Here is a 23,380-nt window from a genome sequence, read left to right on the forward strand (position 1 = left end):
CCTAGGTTTTCGTTCACAACTTTCAACAATTCCCAACAAAAGCACAGTCTCCTTGAGAGGTCACCTTCATTCACTTTTTTGGATGGTATTGCAATTCCCAATGTAATATTTGCTGTACACTGTGATCCAATATGTCAACTGCAGTACATGCTTGCGTGCAGAACACCTGGGACTTTGGCTGAAGGCTTCTCCCAATCTTGCAACACTTTCTGACGTGTGCATGTGTTTTGCACTTCCACCTCCCTTTCACACTGTATTCCCATTTCCTCAAAATTCTGTACTCACACTTTGATAGCATGTGCCGACAAGACTGGGAAATGATGTGTGTAAGAGTAAAGAGCATGAAACACACACTACATGGCCCATAGCTGTCGCTGTTTTTTGTAAAATGCCTTACACCAACAGCACATTGTTTGCTGGTCCATGACACCAGCTTGACTCAACCTCGATGTGTGTGCAAATGGCAAAGGTTTGTTGCCAAGATGACATGACTCCTGTTTTCCAATTCCTAACATAACAATCACCTGTTTCGGTGTCACACCTATTGTACCTGTTTGTTCCAAATATTTCCAATTGGTTTAAAAGTAAGGTTTCAAGACGGCAGAAGGCACTGTGGCTATGTATGTGTGATTTGTGTTTGTATGAATGTTTGTGTGCGATTCATATTTCCAAGGAAGGCCTTTTGGCTGAAAGCTTCAATCATTAGTTGTCTTTTCATTGTGCCTCTCTGCAACTTGATGCTGCTTCTGTGTGGTGAGCAGCAATCCACCCTTTTCATAATAATGTTATTACATCAAGGATTTTCCATTGTTTGTTTCTTTTAAGAGCAAACTCAAATAAAGTGTTTGTAATAACCACAATTTTGATTGCAGAGAAATCTACCAAATTTTCACCTCTCATTTATTTTCCCCCAAGCCAAAATTTCCTACAGTCTTATTGGCTGTATAGGATCATATTATGGCATTAAAATCTTCTGACCATGTAATGCTTATTTATGCGCCTAAGCCATCTGAGAATGCTGAAAATGATGAGTTGTGTTGGAAGTGATTGACACGGTGTAGTGATGTACACTGAAGCTTCTGTGCTAATTATTACATCTCGCTATAAGTAAAGTGCTTGGTGGTGCATAAGTTTTCAAACATTTTGAAAATGGCTCCTAAGCTGTAAGACAACGAAGCACCAAAATATTTAGAACATCTACAGCCAATTTCCGAGCAAGAGCCTGATTGTAGTGAAATTGAAAGATAAGTACAAACTACTAGCGATGATTCTATAGCATGATAGTGCTGAATCAAGAGAAACTATACCAATGACTCTTATAGCAGCAAGACAGACTCCTCCACTGAAATCAGCATATCTTTCAGCACAGAATGACATTTGATACAACAGAAGAAGACAGGGAGGAAGAAAGAAGTATCATCACTTCACTTTTTTTACAGCTGGAATTCAGAAAAGAGATTGAGAGATTTTAGATCACAAATGCAGCTGAAAAACTACAAAAGCAAAAAGTTTTCTGACAGACAGCAGGACCAAGGCCGCTTGCTAAGAGAAACATCAAAGTTCACAGCACTACTAACTAGTTCTTAGTGCCTGTATGCAAATGATACAACAGTGAAACATAAAACTGTGCACCGAGATGAAAGCTCAAAAATGACTTCAAAATAGTAACTGGTGTGTTTCTGAGGTTGACAAAATGTTGCAGCTTTGTGAGTTTGTGGCTTTTTTTGCACCAAGGGAATTGACACTGATATTAAGTGGTAAGTGATATCGAAGTCTGGAGTCATTTAAAAATTGTTTCTCGCTTTACAGCTCTGGACAAAACATCATAATTGATGATGGGTCTTAAGACACATGTAGATTAACACCGTACATGGCAGATAAATTTGCCATCAAATTTTGGTTATCACTGGATGCAGACACCAAACAGATGTTCAACTTATTTCCATGAGACAGAAAGAATGGACATCAACCAGAGAATCATAACATTTCCAAATACTTTAGCACGAAACTTGAGGCACCATTCCTTTGAATGGGAAGGAATTGTGATTATACATATTTCTTCACATATTTGCAAAAGGCCACTATACTGAAGAGTAAACATATCAAGCCAAATGAGTTCAGTGGACAGAGATCATCAGAAAGAATGTTCTCAGCACAACTGTTTGATACTACTGTGATGAAGCATGGACATAAAACCTGGTTTATTTATCAAGAGAAAGAAGGAAATGATGTTCCCATTCTCAGTATGCTTCATTCAAGTATAGAAATTGGGAAAAACTCTAAACGTATTCCAGAATTTTAGATTAAAATTATATGTGGAGTAACTATACTGGACCAGTTGGCTATAAAACATATAGTCAAAGAGCTTCACAGATATGGGACGTGAAAGTGTTTTACAATACATTGGCCTTTGCCTGAATAAATGAGCCGACTTGACGACATATGTGACAGCTGGAAAAAAAACTTGTGTTTGGAAAACGTATAAAACTTTGTGTCCGGAACTCATGTTTTTTTTCTTTAAAAAAAAAACACAATTTTACTTTTTTTATACTCCATGAGCCATGGACCTTGCCGTTGGTGGGGAGGCTTGCGTGCCTCAGCGATACAGATGGACCTACCATAGGTGCAACCACAACGGAGGGGTATCTGTTGAGAGGCCAGACAAATGTGGTTCCTGAGGAGGGGCAGCAGCCTTTTCAGTAGTTGCAGGGGCAACAGTCTGGATGATTGACTGATCTGGCCTTGTAACACTAACCAAAACCGTCTTGTTGTGCTGGCACTGCGAACGGCTGAAAGCAAGGGGAAACTACAGCCGTAATTTTTCCCGGGGGCATGCAGCTTTACTGTATGGTTAAATGATGATGGCGTCCTCTTGGGTAAAATATTCCGGAGGTAAAATAGTCCCACATTCGGATCTCCGGGCGGGGACTACTCAAGAGGACGTCGTTATCAGGAGGAAGAAAACTGGCATTCTACGGATCAGAGTGTGGAATGTCAGATCCCTTAATCGGGCAGGTAGGTTAGAAAATTTAAAAAGGGAAATGGATAGGTTAAAGTTAGATATAGTGGGAATTAGTGAAGTTCGGTGGCAGGAGGAACAAGACTTTTGGTCAGGTTAATACAGGGTTATAAATACGAAATCAAATATGGGTAACGCAGGAGTAGGTTTAATAATGAATAAAAAGATAGGATTGCGGGTAAGCTACTACAAACAGCATAGTGAATGCATTATTGTGGCTAAGATAGACACAAAGTCCATGCCTACTACAGTAGTACAAGTTTATATGCCAACTTAGCTGTGCACAGGATGAAGAAATTGATGAAATGTATGATGAGATAAAATAAATTATTCAGGTAGTGAAGGGAGATGAAAATTTAATAGTCATGGGTGACTGGAATTCGAGCGTAGGAAAGGGGAGAGAAGGAAACATAGTAGGTGAATATGGATTGGGGTTAAGAAATGAAAGAGGAAACCGCCTGGTAGAATTTTGCACCAGAGCATAACTTAATCATAGCTAACACTTGGTTCAAGAATCATGACAGAAGGTTGTATAGATGGAAGAATCCTGGAGATACTAGTAGGTATCAGATAGATTATGTAATGGTAAGACAGAGATTTAGGAACCTAGTTTTAAATTGTAAGACATTTCCAGGGGCAGATGTGGACTCTGACCACAATCTATTGGTTATGAACTGCAGATTAAAACTGAAGAAACTGCAAAAAGGTGGGAATTTAAGGAGATGGGATCTGGATAAACTGAAAGAACCAGAGGTTGTACAGAGTTTCAGGGAGAGCATAAGGGAACAATTGACAGGAATGGGGGAAAGAAATACAGTAGAAAAAGAATGGGTAGCTCTGAGGGATGAAATAGTGAAGGCAGCAGAGGATCAAGTAGGTAAAAAGATGAGGGCTACTAGAAATCCTTGGGTAACAGAAGAAATATTGAATTTAATTGATGAAAGGAGAAAACATAAAAACGCAGTAAATGAAGCAGGCAAAAAGGAATACAAACGTCTCAAAAATGAGTTCAACAGGAAGTGCAAAATGGCTAAGCAGGGATGGCTAGAGGACAAATGTAAGGATGTAGAGGCTTGTCTCACTAGGGGCAAAATAGATACTGCCTACAGGAAAATTAAAGAGACCTTTGGAGAAAAGAAAGCCACTAGTATGAATATCAAGAGCTCAGATGGAAACCCAGTTCTAAGCAAAGAAGGGAAAGCAGAAAGGTGGAAGGAGTATGTAGAGGATCTATATAAGGGCGATGTACTTGAGGACAATATTATAGAAATGGAAGAGGATGTAGATGAAGATGAAATGGGAGATACGATACTGCGTGATGAGTTTGACAGAGCTCTGAAAGACCTAAGCCGAAACAAGGCCCCGGGAGTAGTCAACATTCCATTAGAACTACTGACGGCCTTGGGAGAGCCAGTCCTGACAAAGCTCTACCATCTGGTGAGCAAGATGTATGATACAGGCGAAATACCCTAAGACTTCAAAAGAATATAATAATTCCAATGCCAAAGCAAGCAAGTGTTGACAGATGTGAAAATTACCGAACTATAAGTTTAATAAGTCACAGCTGCAAAATACTAACACGAATTCTTTACAGACGAATGGAAACACTGGTAGAAGCCGACCTCGGGGAAGATCAGTTTGGATTCCGTAGAAATGTTGGAACACGTGAGGCAATACTGACCTTACGACTTATCCTAGAAGAAAGATTAAGAAAAGGCAAACCTACTTTTCTAGCATTTGTAGACTTAGAGAAAGCTTTTGACAATGTTGACTGGAATACTCTCTTTCACATTCTAAAGGTGGCAGGGGTAAAATACAGGGAGCGAAAGGCTATTTACAATTTGTAAAGAAACCAGGTGGCAGTTATAAGAGTCGAGGGACATGAAAGGGAAGCAGTGGTTGGGAAGGGAATGAGACAGGGTCGTAGCCTCTCCCCAATGTTATTCAATCTGTATATTGAGCAAGCAGTAAAGGAAACAAAAGAAAAATTTGGTGTAGGTATTAAAGCCCATGGAGAAGAAATAAAAACTTTGAGGTTTGCCGATGACATTGTAATTCTGTCAGAGACAGCAAAGGACTTGGAAGAGCAGTTGAACGGAATGGACAGTGTCTTGAAAGGAGGATACAAGATGAACATCAACAAAAGCAAAACGAGGATAACGAAATGTAGTCGAATTAAGTCGGGTGATGCTGAGGGAATTAGATTAGGGAATGACACACTTAAAGTAATAAAGGAGTTTTGCTATTTGGGGAGCAAAATAACTGATGATGGTCGAAGTAGAGAGGATATAAAATGTAGACTAGCAATGGCAAGGAAAGCGTTTCTGAAGAAGAGAAATTTGTTAACATCGAGTATACATTTAAGTGTCAGGAAGTCGTTTCTGAAAGTATTTGTATTGAGTGTAGCCATATATGGAAGTGAAACATGGGCGATAAATAGTTTGGACAAGAAGAGAATAGAAGCTTTCGAAACGTGGTGCTACAGAAGAATGCTGAAGATTAGATGGGTAGATCACATAACTAATGAGGAGGTATTGAATAGAATTGGGGAGAAGAGGAATTTGTGGCACAACTTGACAAGAAGAAGGGACCGGTTGGTAGGACATGTTCTGAGGCATCAGGGGATCACAAATTTAGCATTGGAGGGCAGTGTGAAGGGTAAAAATCTTAGAGGGAGACCAAGAGATGAATACACTAAGCAGATTCAGAAGGACATAGGTTGCAGTAAGTACTGGGAGATGAAGAAGCTTACACAGGATAGAGTAGCATGGAGAGCTGCATCAAACCAGTCTCAGGACTGAAGACCACCACAACAACAACAACAACAACAATATACTCTTACCTCAAAATGAGTGAAATCACAAACAAAAATAACTATAAATGAAAATAATTTATGACTTAAGTTTAAATATTCTTTTCATAAAGTTATTTTCTCAGTAGTTAATAATGTATTAAAATAGAAAAGAAGGATACCTCTGCCACTGCAACCAGATTCCCCAATGCTCAAGTTTTAGATATATACTAAGTCTGGTGGTTCTATTGGTCATAGCCTTTCTTTTACTGCCATACCTCATAATTCATTTTTTAAAGGATAACTTCGATGATGACGGTGTCCTATCCAGTCAACCTCTTCTTTCTGCACATTTATTCAATAGCATGTCCATAATGCCAGGCTATGTAAAACATTTCATGAAATATCAGTACCATATTATGTCACAAAATGGCCGAGGCCCCCATACAATGTGCCAGGAATTTTCCAAAATTTATTTTTGCTAGTATTCTCTAATGTCCTCTAGTCATCAAAAAATTATTACCCATTTTCCTAAATTTAAGATGCACATATTTTCCTAACAAGGAAAACTTCCCATCCCCCCCCCCCCCCCCCCCCCAAGGTTTTGTGGTAAGACAGCCCAGTGGATAGCCTGTCAAAAGCTGAACACAGATGAAGTATGACAACAAGAAATGTGTGTATTGAACTTTGAAAAAGGCGAAACAGAAATGGTGAACGGTCAAACTGTAACAAATGCAATATCGAGAAGTTGGGCAGCTGCAGCGTCACAGATAAATGGTAATGGCATTGGACTGCAACTCTACAAGCCACGTTCAAAACTCCCTCATGCCTCCCCCCTCCAACATTATGAATGGTCTGTCCCGTCATGGAAATGTCTGTTCTCTTTCTGTAGTCTTGGCAGTTGTCATACTACACATCAGTTATAGAATATGAGTCATGTGGTAAGAATACATTACAGACCCAAGTAAATGTGATGAGTAATGAGAGCACGCAAGATATCACATACATGTTTCACAGAAATGACAACAACAAATAAACGGGTGTGAACTATGTTGCAACAAAGGGATTCCAGAGTCGAAACTTCCAAAATGGAATGCAACATCAAAAACATTTAAAACATATGTTCTGACAGAGCATGGAGAAACTGTGCAATTGTGAAACTGTTGCACGCATTTGTTGGAGCTTACGTGACAAACTATTATGTTTTCATCATTTCCTTGGGAGTGATCACATTCACATTCACATTCATACAGACACCTAAATCAGGCAAAGAGGCATATTTCACTAGGCGTACAAATTAGGTACACCAATCAGAGATTCCTATACAACACACGTCCTGTCATTAATGCCATGCCTTGTCATCAAACGTTTGCGATTCTAATTCGAAAGCCACCTCCTTTTAGCAGCTAATAGAGTAGTTATGCAGACTCAACTGTCTTTAAAGGTCCCTTAACTTACACGTTCTTGCAAATGGACATTAAACCATGACACAGACACAAATTTGAATACATTGAACAGCAGGAGAGGGGGAAAAAAAAAAAAAAATGGCACAAGTGAGGTCTGAACACGACTTGCCTGCTTGGCAATCCAACACCTTGACCGCTTAACCATGACACTGTTGCTAATTATCGTTGCTCCATATTGCATATCTTGTCCCTGGACTGTTCAATGTTAATTTTAATTTTATTTTATTTCACAGTTCAGTACTTCTTCCCGTTTTTGCGTTTGATCTGTGTTTAGTTTTTGACAGGCTGTCCACTGGGCCCTCTTACCACTAAATCTGAGGGGGATGTGATGGGGAGTTTCCCTTTTAAGTATAACATCCGTAACATATAAGCAGGGAGAAGAAAGAAGAAAAATAAAGAATGAATTACACTAATCGGAGTAGCACACTAATTATAAGCAAAAAGCTACAAATAAACATGCACACACACACACGTACATGTACACTTGTGAACAGACATGCACGCAGTATACAAAATATAATATGGATAGTGTACTAAAAACACCACAGAAAAAGCAAATTACAACAAAATAACGTGAATTCAATATGAAGAACCCAACGTAATCAAAATATGAAGTTGAATGTAATTTACATAGAAATGGCGTGAGGGGGAAGATGATTAAGAAATCCCACAAAGAATGTGTGTATGCAAAAAGCAAAACAATACTTTTAACTACAAAAAAAGTCTTCCATGACACTTACCAAAATTTAGGAGAATACAGGACCTTCTGTAAAAACACACATATTACAAAGTTGACTATTTTATTTGGTCTCCAACACTAGCAAAGGTATACTTATAAAAATATTCATACGTAAATGATATCTTTGTAAAATACGAATTTCATTGTACGTGCTTAAGTTTTTCATCTGGAAAATTACACATTGAAAAATGTCAGTTTTCTTCTCCATATTTTAAACCAATTAGCTACAGGCAGTAATGGCATTCATGTTCCCCCGAGACATTAGTGGTTTCTAATGTATCGAAGCACACACAACTGTCAACTACAGCATCTCAAGCCGAAATGTGTGTGTGTGTGTGTGTGTGTGTGTGTGTGTGTGTGTGTGTGCGCGCGCGCGCGCGCGCGCGCGCGCGTGCGCACACGCGCGCACCTGTATCTCTCATTCTTTACAAACGAAGTCTGTGGCTGAAAGCTACATCTGAGTGTCATATAATCATGCCTGTCTGCAACTTGATGTGCCTTCTTTGTGGTAAGCAGCAATCTATCTTTTCCTACATTGTTAATCACATGTTTTAAGTTTTCTTACATTTGTAACTACAGGTTTCAATACACAGGTAACATGGTTACTTCATTACTTTCATGTTTTCAAAATTCATTTCTCCGAAATCAACGAAGACTATTATAGTCACGTTTCAAATAGAACTCTTTGAAATGACAAATGGATTGAACCCCCAGCTGAAATAAAATTTCCTTCAAAAATCTACTTCCCAGTTGCTGAAAAAGCATCAAAGAGCAGAGCCAACAATAAAATTTACCAGCAATGTTGAATCTTTAGGGTTACGATTTTTCCTTCAACATATTTTGAATGTGAGCAAAACCTTCCCAAGCCCTGGTCTAGGAGACAAGGAACAGGAAATGGTTGGAAAAAATTATGGAAATTCAATCTCTCCTGCTAATCCGTCGTTACTTTCTAATAATTTTCTTTACACTGTGTTCCTCCTCACACCACGGACTATTCCTTCCTTTCAACAACTATGCATTTTGACAGTGTCCTATCATTACTGGTATGAACGAATTTTGAAAGCTTCCAAAATCTCGGAATCCAACTTCAAAAACTGTGTATATGACTTTTTCTCAAGTGGTTCGTTTTAGTGGCTCCTGTCATTAGGTAAAACCAAATTCAGCAGCAAGGATATATAAGTGTTGCCCTTATTTACAAAAAAATATGATATAAACGATATGATACTGTGCTTAAAACAAGTTTACAATCTCTATATGATCTTGAAGAAACTTTTTTCTGGATCTGTTTCCAGTGTGTGTGTCACAGACTTCTAGATTTTCTCAATCATGTCAAGCTTCAGGTACATTTATGGTTCTGGGAACAAGGAACAGTCCACAGATGACAAATCTGGTGGATAAGTTAGAGGGTTCTAGTATTTGGAGATGACTTTAACCTACAGAGTATAAACTGGGATGTCTATGGATTCACTGAATGGGGTACAAACAGTCATTCAAAGTACTTTTGAACAAGTTTCCTACTTTGAGCAGCTAGTTCAACAGCCCACGCTCAGTGGGAGTATCTTAGATCCTGTAGCTAGAAATAAGCCGGACGTTACTGACAATTCCATAATAAAAATGTCTATTGGTGATCATGATGCCATTATATCAACAATTACGTAAGTTAATAAATCAGCTAAGAAGGCTAAGAGAGTGTTCCTACTAGGAAGAGCAGATAAGCAGTTATTAGTATCTTATTTAGACTGTGAACTGACCTCACTTAGTTCCAATTAAGATGGACGTAGAGGAACTATGGACAAAGTTTACGCAGATTGTAAATTGTAGTCTGGAGAATTACGTGCCTAGTACGTGGGTTAAGGATGGAGAAGACCCACCATGGTTTAACAAAAAGTTTCGGAAAATGCTGAGGAAGCAGAGGCTGTCGCACTCTTGGTTCAAAAGAGAACACATAAATGACAACAGGCAATGGTTAGTAGAGATTCGTGCATCTGTGAAAAGATCTGTGAGTGAAGCATACAATCACTACCACTGTCATACCTTAGCAAATGATCTGGCAGAGAACCCGAGACAATTCTGGTCACATGTAAAATCGCTAAGTGGGTCTAAGGATTACATCCTGTAACATGTTGACCAGTGTGGTGTGGCAGTTGAAGACAGCAAAATGAAAGCCAAAGTTTTAAATTCCATGATCAAGAAATTGTTCAAAGAGGAGAATCCTACAATCTACCATTGTTTGATCATTGAACAGCCTCCGATATATAAGACACAGTAATAAGCATTCCTGGTCTAGAGAAAAAGACTGATTGGGCTGAAAACAAATACAACACTAGATCCAGATGCAATGCCTATTCGGTATTTCAGAGAGTACTTATGACACTGGCCCCTTACCTAGCTCGCATTTATTTTGAATCTCACCCAGCACAAAGTCCCAAGTGGCTTGAAAAAGTGCAGGTGACCGCTGTATGTAAGAAGGGCACAAGAATCGGCCTGCAAAATTACTGACCAAAAGCTCTAACATCAGTTTGCTGCAGAATCCTTGAACATATTCTCAGTTCAAATTTAACGAATTTTCTTGAGACCGAGAAGCTCATGTCTACGAATCAGCGTGGTTTTATAAAGCACTGATCATTCAAAATGCAGCTTGCCCTTTACTCGCATGATATAGTGCTAACTATAGATAAAGGAGAACAGGCAGGTTCCATATTTCTAGACTTCTGGAAAGCATTTGATACAATGCCCCATTGCGGGTTGTTAAAGAAGATACGAGCATATGGAAGATTCACAAATATGTGAGTGGCTCTCAGACTTATCGAGTTATAGAACCTAGTATGTTCTCCTTGATGGTGACTGTTCATCAGAGACAAAGGTATCGTCAGGAATGCCCCAGGGAAGTGCGACAGCACCACTATTATTCTTTTGGAAGTGTGATAGGACTGCTCTTATTCTTTATACACATAAACGAAGTGGCGAACAGGGTGGGCAGTAATATGCAGTTGTTTCCTGATGATGCTGTGGTGTATAGCACTCACTCTGTCATCAGGCCACAAGTGGCCCATCGGGACCATCCGACCGCTGTGTCATCCTCAGCTGAGCATGCAGATAGGTGGGGCATGTGGTCACCACACCACTCTCCTGGTCGTTACGATGGTGTTCTTTGACCAGAGCCGATACTATTCGGTTGAGTAGCTCCTCAACTGGCATCACGAGGCTGAGTGCACCCCGAAAAATGGCAATAGTGCATGGCGGCCTGGATGGTCACCCATCCAAATGCCAGCCACGCCCGACAGCGCTTAACTTCGGTGATCTGATGGGAACCGGTGTATCCACTGTGGCAAGGCCGTTGCCTGTGGTGTATAGTACGATGTGGAAACTGAGTGACTGTAGGAGGATACAAGAGGACTTAGACAAAATTTCTAGATGGTGTGACGAATGACAGCTAGCTCTAAAAGTAAAAAAATGTAAGTTAATGGACATGATTAGGAAAACCAAATCTGTAATGTTCAGATACAGCATTAGTAGTGTCCTGCTTTACACAGTCATGTCATTTAAATATCTGGACGTAACACTGCAAAGCGATATGAAATTGAATGAGCATGTGAGGATTGTGATAGGGAAAGCAAGTGGTCAACTTCGGTTTATTGGGAGAATTCTATGAAAGTGCAGTTCATCTGTAAAGGAGACCGCATTCATTTAGGACACTGGTGTGACTATTCGCGAGTACTGCTCAAATGTTTGCAATCTGCATCAGGTCAAATTAAAGAACAACATCTAAGCAATTCAGAGGCAGGCTGCTAGATTTGTTACTGGTAGGTTCGAACAACATGCAAGTGTTACACAGATGCTTCAGGAACTCAAATGGGAATCCCTGGAGGGAAGGCGACATTCTTTTCAAAGAACACTACTGAGAAAATTCATACATTGCACATAAGGACCACAAAAACAAGATACGAAACATTTGAGTTCATACGGAGGCATATAGACAGTTGTTTTTCCCTTTCTTTATTTGCAAGTGGAACACAAAAGGAAATAACTAGTAATGGTATAGGTACCCTCCACCACATGCCATATGATGGATTGTAGAACATCTCTGTAGATGTCAAAATAGTAGATGTGACTTGCTGATGGTTTGTTGTTTTGTTGGCAAAGAAATCTGGAGTGTGTCATGTAAAAAAAGAATAAATAAATAAAATAAAAGAGCAGTAAAAATTATCTTAATGGAGGTATACAAGCTGTATTTTGCGAACAAAACAATGCAATTAAATTTTTCTTCACCATTGACTTTTGAAAGCAATTTTTCCAGTCCTGTAGATATTTCACATACCTATTTAGAAGTTTTATTTCCTTACCACGTAAGCATACCAGCATAGCTGTGGCGGTCTGCATTTTCTCTGACAGTGGCCTCCTTTGGCCTGTTGCACAGTGGCAGTTTTTGCAGAGGAGTAAAATTATTGTAATTACTTGAGATTTTATTGAGGCCTCCACAAGTAATATACTTTGTTATTGAGCACAGTGTGACCATTTACAACCAACCTTCATGACTGCAATCAAGTTATTTCGAGAGAGGAACTTTAAATCAATTAATTTTAATTCTGAACAAACATACTAAATTGTATCTCTAATAATGGACAAACTTGCATCAGAGACAGCATTATGATTTTCAAATCAAGTGTATGTAACTTCAACCAGTTATGAGCTGTAATGTGACAGACCAGGAGACAAAATTATGAAGTTCTTAATGCCAGAACTGATCATAGTCCTGAAACACAGCTCGTGTATAAAAAAACAAATTTTTTAAGCGACTGATTCCACTTGGATATAAGTTTATACCTTCATGCTTATATAGGCTTCTTTTTGGCTTTCAAAATTAGTTTTACATTAATGCCTGAAATCACATGCCCAAACTGTTTACTTTGGAAATGTTAGATGTATAATGTTGATTACGTAATCAGAGTCAGACCAAATGTTAGAACTGAAAATTCATCTCTTAATCAAAAAGTAATTTATTACCTTTTAGAATTAACTGTTAGCATCTTTTTCTGACCATCTTCGGTCAATTTAATGACAGTGTTCAACTCAGTGTTGGTTCACTATACTACTCAATCACGGTATTATTACACTTGGCCGTTACTGGAAATGCGCAGTGATGTTACAGTAAAGAAGTACTGTGGTGACTAAGGAATGTACATCATACTGCCAATGTTTTCAGGTCAGTTGTGCATATACTACCAATCCCGATTATGTGCCTACTCACGATAAGCTAACCAAAGCATCCTCACTGCCAGGTGCAATAATGTTTTGGTCGACTATGACAACTTCCGAGGCCATATACGTGTCTTCAAAAACAGCTCCGTAAAGGAACTTAACTGCTACCACACACACACACACACACACACACACACACACACACACACACACGTTGTAGTAGACAGTCACAAACTTAAAGAGTGGCTTTACTGATGCCTCTCAATGTGACCAAGTATTATAAGAACCATCTCAACATTGCTGGTGCAGGAAAGAGGCACAGTAATCACAACTGTAGGGAAACAGAAGTGGATGATAACTTTATCATTATTCTTCAAACAAACAGTACAACAGCCTGTGATAACAGCACTTGTCCATTAATTCATAATGCATACTGTAGCTCATTTGTATTTGCCAATGCAGTGAAATAATGCAATCTGAAGAACAAAAATGGGATTATACTGAACTTAGCAGTTCAATTTCTTAACAGTACAAAGAGTATGCAAAAGTGCAGACTGTTGGCTAGAATTCTAAGACAAAAATATGTTCAAGCATAATGATGATAATTACATACTTGCAAAGAAACACATCATTCACTGTTCATACCTGCTGCACATAACCCACAAATGGTATTGCAGGAGGGGGTGAGGAACACAACAATATACACTTGCACTCATCTCTGGAGTGTGAACAATATTACCCATGCCCTGTAAACAATATCAGCCATCTGTTGCACAGCCTGTTTTGATGTATGACCATGTCTGTAAACTGTGTAACTTCAATGCCATCAATAACCGAAACTATCAAGACAATTTGGGTTCACAAATATATACTAAGGATTTTTTGCCCCATCATTTGGTTAATGTAGCACACTATCTCTTAGGTGTTAAATTACTAATTACCTGTTTCTCCAACACCTCTCTCTGCATATCCGGTGTAGAAAAATCACGGTTGTAATCTAATCCACATTCTCCAATAGCTACACATTCTGGATTTGATGCAATATCCCTTAACTCATCTAAATAGCCCTCTGTCCAGGACTTTGCATCATGTGGATGTATGCCTGAAATTTAAAATTAACTATTATAATCAGATGATGTCTTTAAGGGTAAATTAGAATTTAAAAAATGGAAAACAATACATTGGGGTTGCATATCCTGCTCTCTCTCTCTCTCTCTCTCTCTCTCTCTCTCTCTCTCTCTCTCACACACACACACACACACACACACACACACACACACACACACACAGTCTCTGGCTACTGAGTCTGGCCTCAGCACTGAGAGACTGTGGTCATTGTGTGTGTGTGTGTGTGTGTGTGGGTGTGTGTGTGTGGTGTGTGTGTGTGTGTGTGTGTGTGTGTGTGTGAAATGAAATATGTCACGAACTGAATACACACAAAGCTCAAACAACTCTATCCAATGTTAAACAAGCAAAGCACTCAACACAGGAGAGTCCATAAAAATGATTCTTATTAGACATATGTAGCTCCAGTCTGAGGATATGCAGCTCCAACATGACCACACAGCCTGCAGGTCACACAGAACAAGGTTGTGTAAATCATAAGCAAGGCCCCACAACACACACGTAGCGTGGACATACACAATGGATTCCGCACTGAGAGCTTAAGAAAGTATTTGATAAACTCGACATATGAACCAGACACATTTGAATAACCCCTTCAATCTGAGTCTAGGAATTATGATCACAACCACAGGTGCAAACATAACAAACCAAAAACACTCCTTCAAAATGAAAACTGGCCACCTATGGCTAAGTTCAAATATAATATAACATGATATCAGTAACCCCCATCTCTCAGCAATACTGGCTGGCTCTGCCAGCTACAGTTGTTGCATAGCTGAACATCGTGCTATCACAGAGAAGTTGCAAACATGTAAATCAGAAACAAAACATAAATGATAATTTACACTGTGCAGTCAATTTTACAATCAAATTGACCTCCCCAATAACATTTCATAATATTATTTGCCCAGGAGTCCTTGTGAGCAACCATCAACAACAGTAACTTCCCCACTACTAATAATCCAGGGATGAAATGTCACTGCTGGCAGCATATTCTGCTAACAACCTTACCACTCTCCCAGACTGTCTAGGAGGATTTTTTCCCTGATAACTTGCTGTGGAATTTCTTAAACCTGGCCCTATACAGCTACTGTTGAAAAGTTTCTGTGCACTATCTCAGGTGGGATCATATTAACAGCTGATCCCACTCAGACAAATGGATATCATCACAAACCTGCATCCTGTGAATTCAACTGTAGCAAAGTAACACTTTTGCAGAGGTGACAGTACCCTTTTCTGTGATGGTCACCTCCCAAGAGGGGCGTCAAGGGGCTCCACTTCTTGTGGTAACACTTGGTCATGAGCTGACATGGAAAGTTATGATGAAAAATAGCCAATCTGTATAGCCAATGATGCAATGATGTTTTTATTTCAATAGTTGGAGAAATACAATATAATTAAATGTAACAACATTAACATACTAAGTAACAGAGTGCAATCAAACTGAATTTTGGGAGAAAAACACTTCAACAGCACTTCCTGCTTTTGCCACACATTATCATTTTTATTACTGGGTTACAGTGTGGTATTGGACTATCACCCTCCTAATCTCTGAAATTTTGGGTGTGGTGACAGGCTGATCAGTAACATGCCCAAGGACTCTGCTAGGTTGGACCATTAAATAAAGGTTATGGTATCAGACTGACTTTTAGCGCAGCTTACACTATAATAAATGCACTTTTCCATTTTTAACCACCCTCCATCATAAAACTAAAAGTGTAGGGAAAATTCAGAAAGCCTGTAACAAATTATGTACAAGTACCCAGCGAGTATTACATATCACATTCACTGGCTTTGTCAACTCAATTGAAGTGTCACCTTCCAACATAACTATACCTCAGGCTGTGCCACAAATCAGTCACCACAATGAAGTTTCTGCCTTTCTAGATGAAACGATTAATAACAACTCAGCATAGACTGTGCAAAAGACCTGTATATACCTATACAAGAAACTCCTGTAAACAGCAAAAGCAGAAAATGAAGAGAGTGTCATCCACACAACGAACGTAATTCATGTTATTCTGGCATAACTATCAAGACTTTTGATAACATCATAGATAACATTTTCATTTAAAAGGCACACATGTGAATTTTTTATAACACTTACAAAACCTTCAATATGCAGCGAAAGCAAAATTTGAATGAAAGTCTGCCCACAAAAATTACCATTAACTCATATCTTAGTGGTATGAAGAGGTATCTACAACAGAACCAGCGAAAGAAGTACCAGACAACAGGCAATGCTGTTGCCAGCTTTCAACCGTAAATTGTAAACTGTTGCAGGTGAAAACAACAGTTGTCTACTGAGCTGCAATAGCACTTAAAGCATTGCAACGGGACTAATACAAAATCATGTTGCGTGACTGGTTGAGTAAGACTCATCAAGCAGCTGTGCCAAGCCCACTGCAACTATCAGGGATCTTCTTTTTCTGCCTCTACAATGGTCAACAGCTGTTCACTAACTAGTACATACTATCCTCCCATTTGTTGCCTCCAACTGGATAGGGAGACACTTTACCAGCATCTGCGCTCTACTGTGAACACACAGTGTGTGTGTGGACTGACTTTTGTAAAATTTATCCCGAAGGTTTACATTGACATCTGAGTGGATAAGATAATTAATCAAACAAACTTCTTTCTATCATGGAAAAACTATGAAATTTCACTTTAAAGCAGGCACATCAGATACTGGATCTTTACCTAATGTAAAGAGCAGGTTCTCTTAATTTGAAGGCTCCTACTCAAATTTCAGAATGATGGTAGCCCAACATACTTGAGGTCATGTTATAGCTGTAAACATTATCAGAGCCTAATGACCTACATAGGAACACCTAGTAACTTTGCCTGAATCACTTTCAGGAATTATTTTTTTAAGCTCATTAATCTATTAAGTGCAATTCACTGCCTTCACTTCCACACCATTATGCTCTCAATGAGCCATGACCCCTGTCTCCACAATGAGGCAAAATGGTGTGAGACAGCAAATAAGATAAGTGTTGTTCTGTGCATGTAAACTTTCACTGGTTTACTGAGTGACTAGTTTATTTAGAACCTCATTTGTCTTGGCAGCCAACTGTAGTTGTCAGGGCTGAATGTATGTGCACATGCACTATGCAATTTTATTTAGCTATGACATCTAGCTGTTTAATAAGACCAATTTTCTGCACTATGAAGGACAGAAGTGAGAATCACCAGTGGCATATGTAGTTGGGGCAATTGGAACAACTGTCAAGTCTACTCAAATAAAGGACACCTGAAGGATTAGAAATAAACGAAGACACACCTGCTTTCTGTTTTAAGGCTATGTTTTCAGTGATGCTGTCAACATCCACAAAGATGATGATTTTATTAACAGAGAAACAAGCTACAACCTTGGCATGGTGCAGATCACCACTGGCTAAGTGAAAATAATGTCAACTACAGAGTATGAACACAGCATTAGAATGAAAATGTAGATACTTTACAGTTTTTTGGGCATTACAGAAGTGTCCAATTCCAACCCTTTGCTTTAACCCATGATGTCATCAATATGGTGAAAACTGCTACTTCCAGCATATACAAAATGACAATGACGTCACTACATACACATGCCAACAAACAAACAAAAATAAATAAGACACAATAACGGCTCACTCCAAAAATAAAAATGAAACTAATAGGACAACCACGAAAATTGTTCATGTAGTGCAAGGACATGCTAAATATACAATAGCAAAAGAACAACCCACCATCCCAAAACAAATAGTATAAAAAATTTAAATTACAGCATTCTGCTATACCAACAAAACCACGTGAATCGGATGTTTCCCTTCACCTATACAGCTCAAGTGCAGCTATCGATACCAAATAACCAACACCTACAATTCCAAAAAGTGGAACCAAAACCACACACAAACGAGCCTTGCCACAAATGTGACACATATTCAGCAATGTGCCGAACATCTGTAGAAACTGTACAACAGACATTGCACCACCACCCATCTCAAAAGGTAATGATAAACGAGTTAACTTCACTATGATATCCACACCTAATGGAAAAAAAAGAGGCTTCTTTCCAGACAACAACCACCAAACTAATGAGACCTAACAAAAACGCCAAACACATAACAAAAACGAACCTTAATCACTAGCTATGACAACCAAAACTCAAATGAACCCAATAGCACAAGTTAAACTCAGCAAGTCCACATCCGCCACAAGAGGGCGCCATCAAATACAATAGCACGACATCTACAATCACAATGAACTCAAAAACTCCATGCTGTAATGACGTCTCACACCACACCATTATGTCGTGAGTCAAAGCAAACGGGTGAAATCAGATGCTTATGTTGACCCAGTTTTTTTTTGTATTAGCAGTACACCCAATGACCTAATTGGATTGTACTATTACCGTTGTGTCAGAGCTATAGGTCACTGCTTGGTTTTGGCACATTCTTGTTTCACTATAATATCATTCTCGTAACCAGAAACAACACAAAATGAATGGTCCACTGTCTTGGGGAAAATATCTCAAATGTTTATAGCAGACATGGTCTGAACCCGAGATTATAAACAATGAAATGGAATTACCTGCTGTTGAATACAATGTGCCAGGAAATATTCTTGTAAGGCGAAGGGCTTCCTTACTTGAACGCAGTGACGTGCCTGTAACTATTATTTTTTGAACACCTGCAACACAACCAATAAAGTCATATTACTGTCACAATTCAATTAGTTTTCAAGATAATATTTGCCAGTTCTGCTGAAACAAATTTCCTGTTTCAGAAAGCCATCCAAAAACTTTACACAAAATATTCATACAGCATGTCATGGAATTTGTCACGTTTCATGTTCTGCACCCTTCCCTCTTCCCAATACCAACACCATATAAAATCAGCAGCCACAGAACAGCACTCTATAAAATTAGCCAATGCACTGCCAGGTAGTTATGACTTTTTCCCCCACAGTGAAGCTTCAGTTTGTTTACTTATTTCTTGAAGGCTCACTTGCCAGTGATGTAGGATTTGTCACCATAATGCAATGGGGATGACGAGCTCAAAATATATTGGTACATGTAGAATATATATCAATGTTTTCATGATGTCTTGGTCTTTCTGAAGGAATTATTTGGATGGAATTATTTAGGAAAAATATAGAAAACTTGAACCAAGGCGGCTGGATGAGCAAATGACAACCTTCCGAATGTAACATCAGCACCTGAACTACACTTCCTCATTCGGTTGATCCCTCTGTACAATGTTTGTTTATTTTTGTCCATCCAAGTCTCTTTTTCCTATTACGTATATTGTACGCAAGATACTAGACAGAAAATCTTTTTACCTATTGTTTTACAACTTGAAACATACATCATTTTTTTAAACAAACTAGATCTATTAATGAGACTACATATTGTACTGTACATTGAAAACTTATTTCTACAATTAAAACATCTGATGAATTGTGTGTTGTTACACTGTAAGTGCTCCGAACACAAGTAAAAGCAGTTTAGCAATAAATAGGCTGCCACAGTCTTTTTAAAGATCACTACTTTAAGATAAGTTTTTTTTATGTTAGAGTAGTCTGTTACACAGTTTCGTTCCTGTATGATATATACTTTTTTGCATAATATGGTGTTGCAGTATTGCAGTAACTAGGAAAATGGTTTTTTTCGTCAGTATACTTTTTTCGACCCATTATGTAAATGCTGTGAGAGAGAGAGAGAGAGAGAGAGAGAGAGAGAGATTTTTATATCTATGAAGAAAGGCTTGAATGGTTTTCTGCTTCTTTCTTGTTTCATTATTCTTGTAATTGTCTTTTGTTTCTGTAAACTGTTTTGGTCTGGTGTACAATCCCCAGAAAATGATACTGAGCAAACTAACTTTCAGCACCAATGTTGTTGCAAAGAATTCTTTCTTCCTTTGATTCGACTGTATACACAATTTGAACTTGTTAACTTATAATATAGAATTTGTTAGCTGCTGGTACTCAAACTGATTCCGCAAAACCTTCCTAGATATCTGATAAGTATCATGGCTATATAGAGAATAATTTCGAAATTATATAGAATATTTCGAAAAAATATGTAAATAACAGCTAACCATTTATGTATAATCTCATTCTACGTCAATCAAAGGTGTATCCATTAGAATGTGTTACGTTGTTTGCTTTAAATTATAAAATGTGCTGTTTTGTGATACGCAACGGCTGGTACTCAAGTAGTATTTTAATTATTTCGTGAAGGGGCTTATGAAGCAAAACGGTCAGTATTCTGACACCTGCGTTTCATACGTCTTACAATCCCAACTTATGAGAACTGTCTCTCACCAATATCTAACTACTTAACACAAGGTTTATAACATCGATGTACTTGAAAATCAACGTACAATTAAAAAATGCTTGTACAGAGTTTTGAACTGCAAATAACCGATACTACATAGATTCGCATTAACAACTAAATACGTAGTTCCCATACTATTATGACGTGCAGGCAAATTACGCCTCTTAAAATTCAATTATATTTTTAAATAAGACAAAATACTGTTTTCGCATGGAGGTCTGAAATAAAGGGCGCGATTAACCAATATAAATACATCTCCCGAGTCAAATATGTTATATATATGTACTAATCATCATCAAATAAACGCACCGGCGTCTTTAGCTCTCTGTACAACGGAATCCAAATCCCTGCCATACTTTTTATTGGTTAAGTTCGCACCAATATCAATAAGAATGTAATTTTCGTAGCACTCTTGGAGCGGAGAAGTCACAGGTTTCTCGCTGTCATTTTTGCCTTCAGTAGCATTACCAGAATGTGTAGCCATTATACGATGTGGAACCGATTACAAACCGTAACCCTGCCCACTGCAACACCCTCAATTGTTCTACTATCTACACTACATGACTCATGCAGCGATGTTTACAAATTATCAAAGACTTACGCATTTGTAAATGTTTTAACTAACACGCTCTATTGTCAAATCTCATCTCAAATAAGGGTCATAAAATTCTTCTACCAAGTAACAAGGTACATTCCTTGTAACTTGATCGCATTGCAGAGGGAAAAATTTAGACCCCGAATTCTTTAAGTTACTTCTCATCATGATTTTATTTATTTATTTATTTATTTATTTATTGTTCCGTGGGACCACATTTAGGAGAAGTCTCCATGGTCATGGAACGAGTCAATACATGAAATTATAACACGATTGTAGAAACAGATGATATGAAATATAAGAAACATATTCAGGCGACAAGTCGTTAGTTTAAATAAAGAAAATCAAGAATGTAACACTGGATTTTGCTTAATTTTTTAGCTCTTCCAGGAGCTCCTCGACAGAATAGAAGGAGTGAGCCATGAGGAAACTCTTCAGTTTAGACTTAAAAGTGTTTGGGCTATTGCTAAGGTTTTTGAGTTCTTGTGGTAGCTTATTGAAAATGGATGCAGCAGAATACTGCACTCCTTTCTGCACAAGAGTCAAGGAAGTGCATTCCACATGCAGATTTGATTTCTGCCTAGTATTAACTGAGCGAAAGCTGCTAACTCTTGGGAATAAGCTAATATTGCTAACAACAAACGACATTAAAGAAAATACATACTGTGAGGGCAATGTCAAAATTCCCAGACTATTGAATAGGGGTCGACAAGAGGTTTTCGAACTTACACCATACCTAGCTCGAACAGCCCGTTTTTGAGCCAAAAATACCCTTTTTGAATCAGAAGAATTACCCCAAAAAATAATACCATATGACATAAGCGTATGAAAATATGCGAAGTATACTACTTTTCGTGTTGAAATGTCACTTATTTCAGATACTGTTCTAATGGTAAATAAAGCGGCATTTAGTTTCTGAACAAGATCCTGAACATGGGCTTTCCACAACAGCTTACTATCTATCCATACGCCTAGGAACTTGAACTGTTCCGTCTCGCTTATAACATGCCCACTCTGTCTGATTAAAATGTCAGTTGTTGTTGAATTGTGAGTTAGAAACTGTAAAAACTGAGTCTTACTGTGATTTAGCATCAAATTATTTTCCACAAGCCACGAACTTATTTCATGAACTACATTATTTGATAATGTTTCAATATTACACACAAGATCCTTCACTACCAAGGTGGTGTCATCAGCAAACAGAAATATTTTTGAATCACCTGTAATACTAGAAGGCATATCATTTATATAAATAAGAAACAGCAGTGGCCCCAGCACCGACCCTTGGGGAACGCCCCATTTAACAGTGCCCCATTGGGACTGAACATCATTACCACTCTCAGTATTGCGGAGGATTCAAGATTCAAGATTCAAGATTCTTTCTGTTCTTAAAGTAGGAGGCGAACCAATTGTAAGCTACTCCCCTTACTCCATAATGTTCCAACTTCTGCAGTAATATTTTGTGGTCAACACAGTCAAAAGCCTTCGTTAAATCAAAGAAAACACCTAACGTTCGCAACCTTTTATTTAATCCGTCCAAAACCTCACAGAGAAAAGAGACTATAGCATTTTCAGTTGTTAAGCCATTTCTAAAACCAAACTGTACATTTGACAGCAAATTATGTGAATTTAAATGCTGCTGTAACCTTGTATATACAACCCTCTCGATAACTTTAGCAAACACCGATGGCATAGAAATAGGTCTATAATTGTCAACATTATCCCTGTCTCCCTTTTTATAAAGTGGCTTCACTACCGAGTACTTTAATCGGTCAGGAAACCGACCACTCCTAAAGGAAAAGTTACAGATATGGCTAAGTACTGAGCTAACATACGTGGAACAATACTTCAGTATTCTGCTAGATACCCCGTCATATCCATGAGAGTTCTTGGTCTTTAGTGATTTAATTATGAACTCAATCTCCCTCTTGTCAGTATCATGGAGGAGCATTTCAGGTAACAGTCTCGGAACACTTTTTTCTAAGAGCGCTATATGATTCCCTGTTGGGACTAGGTTTCTATTTAGTTCACCTGCTATATTCAGAAAGTGATTATTGAGTACTGTACATATATGCGACTTATCAGTAACATGGACATCCCCACTACGCACTGATTCTATATTCTCGA

General features: G+C 38.4%; 1 protein-coding gene and 1 pseudogene across 2 annotated transcripts in view; both read right to left on the reverse strand.

The window, feature by feature from the left end:
* Positions 1–21,281, reverse strand: part of LOC126255817 (3'-5' ssDNA/RNA exonuclease TatD) — a 40,589-nt gene extending 19,308 nt beyond the window's left edge. Inside the window, exons 1-3 of one of the 2 annotated variants that reach the window (XM_049955431.1) lie at positions 21,260–21,281; positions 18,912–19,010; positions 14,156–14,316 (exon numbers count right to left, since the gene is read on the reverse strand). In XM_049955431.1, the coding sequence (XP_049811388.1) occupies positions 14,156–14,316; positions 18,912–19,010; positions 21,260–21,263 (264 nt within the window). In that variant the 5' untranslated portion in view covers positions 21,264–21,281. Of the gene's footprint in view, positions 1–14,155; positions 14,317–18,911; positions 19,011–20,967; positions 21,228–21,259 lie in introns of those variants that run through there. The other variant, XM_049955430.1, reaches the window with a different exon arrangement.
* Positions 11,240–11,357, reverse strand: LOC126203015 (5S ribosomal RNA; annotated as a pseudogene).
* Positions 21,282–23,380: the final 2,099 nt, after the last annotated feature.

This window comes from Schistocerca nitens, chromosome 1 (genome assembly GCF_023898315.1).
Source record: "Schistocerca nitens isolate TAMUIC-IGC-003100 chromosome 1, iqSchNite1.1, whole genome shotgun sequence".
NCBI lineage: Eukaryota > Metazoa > Arthropoda > Insecta > Orthoptera > Acrididae > Schistocerca > Schistocerca nitens.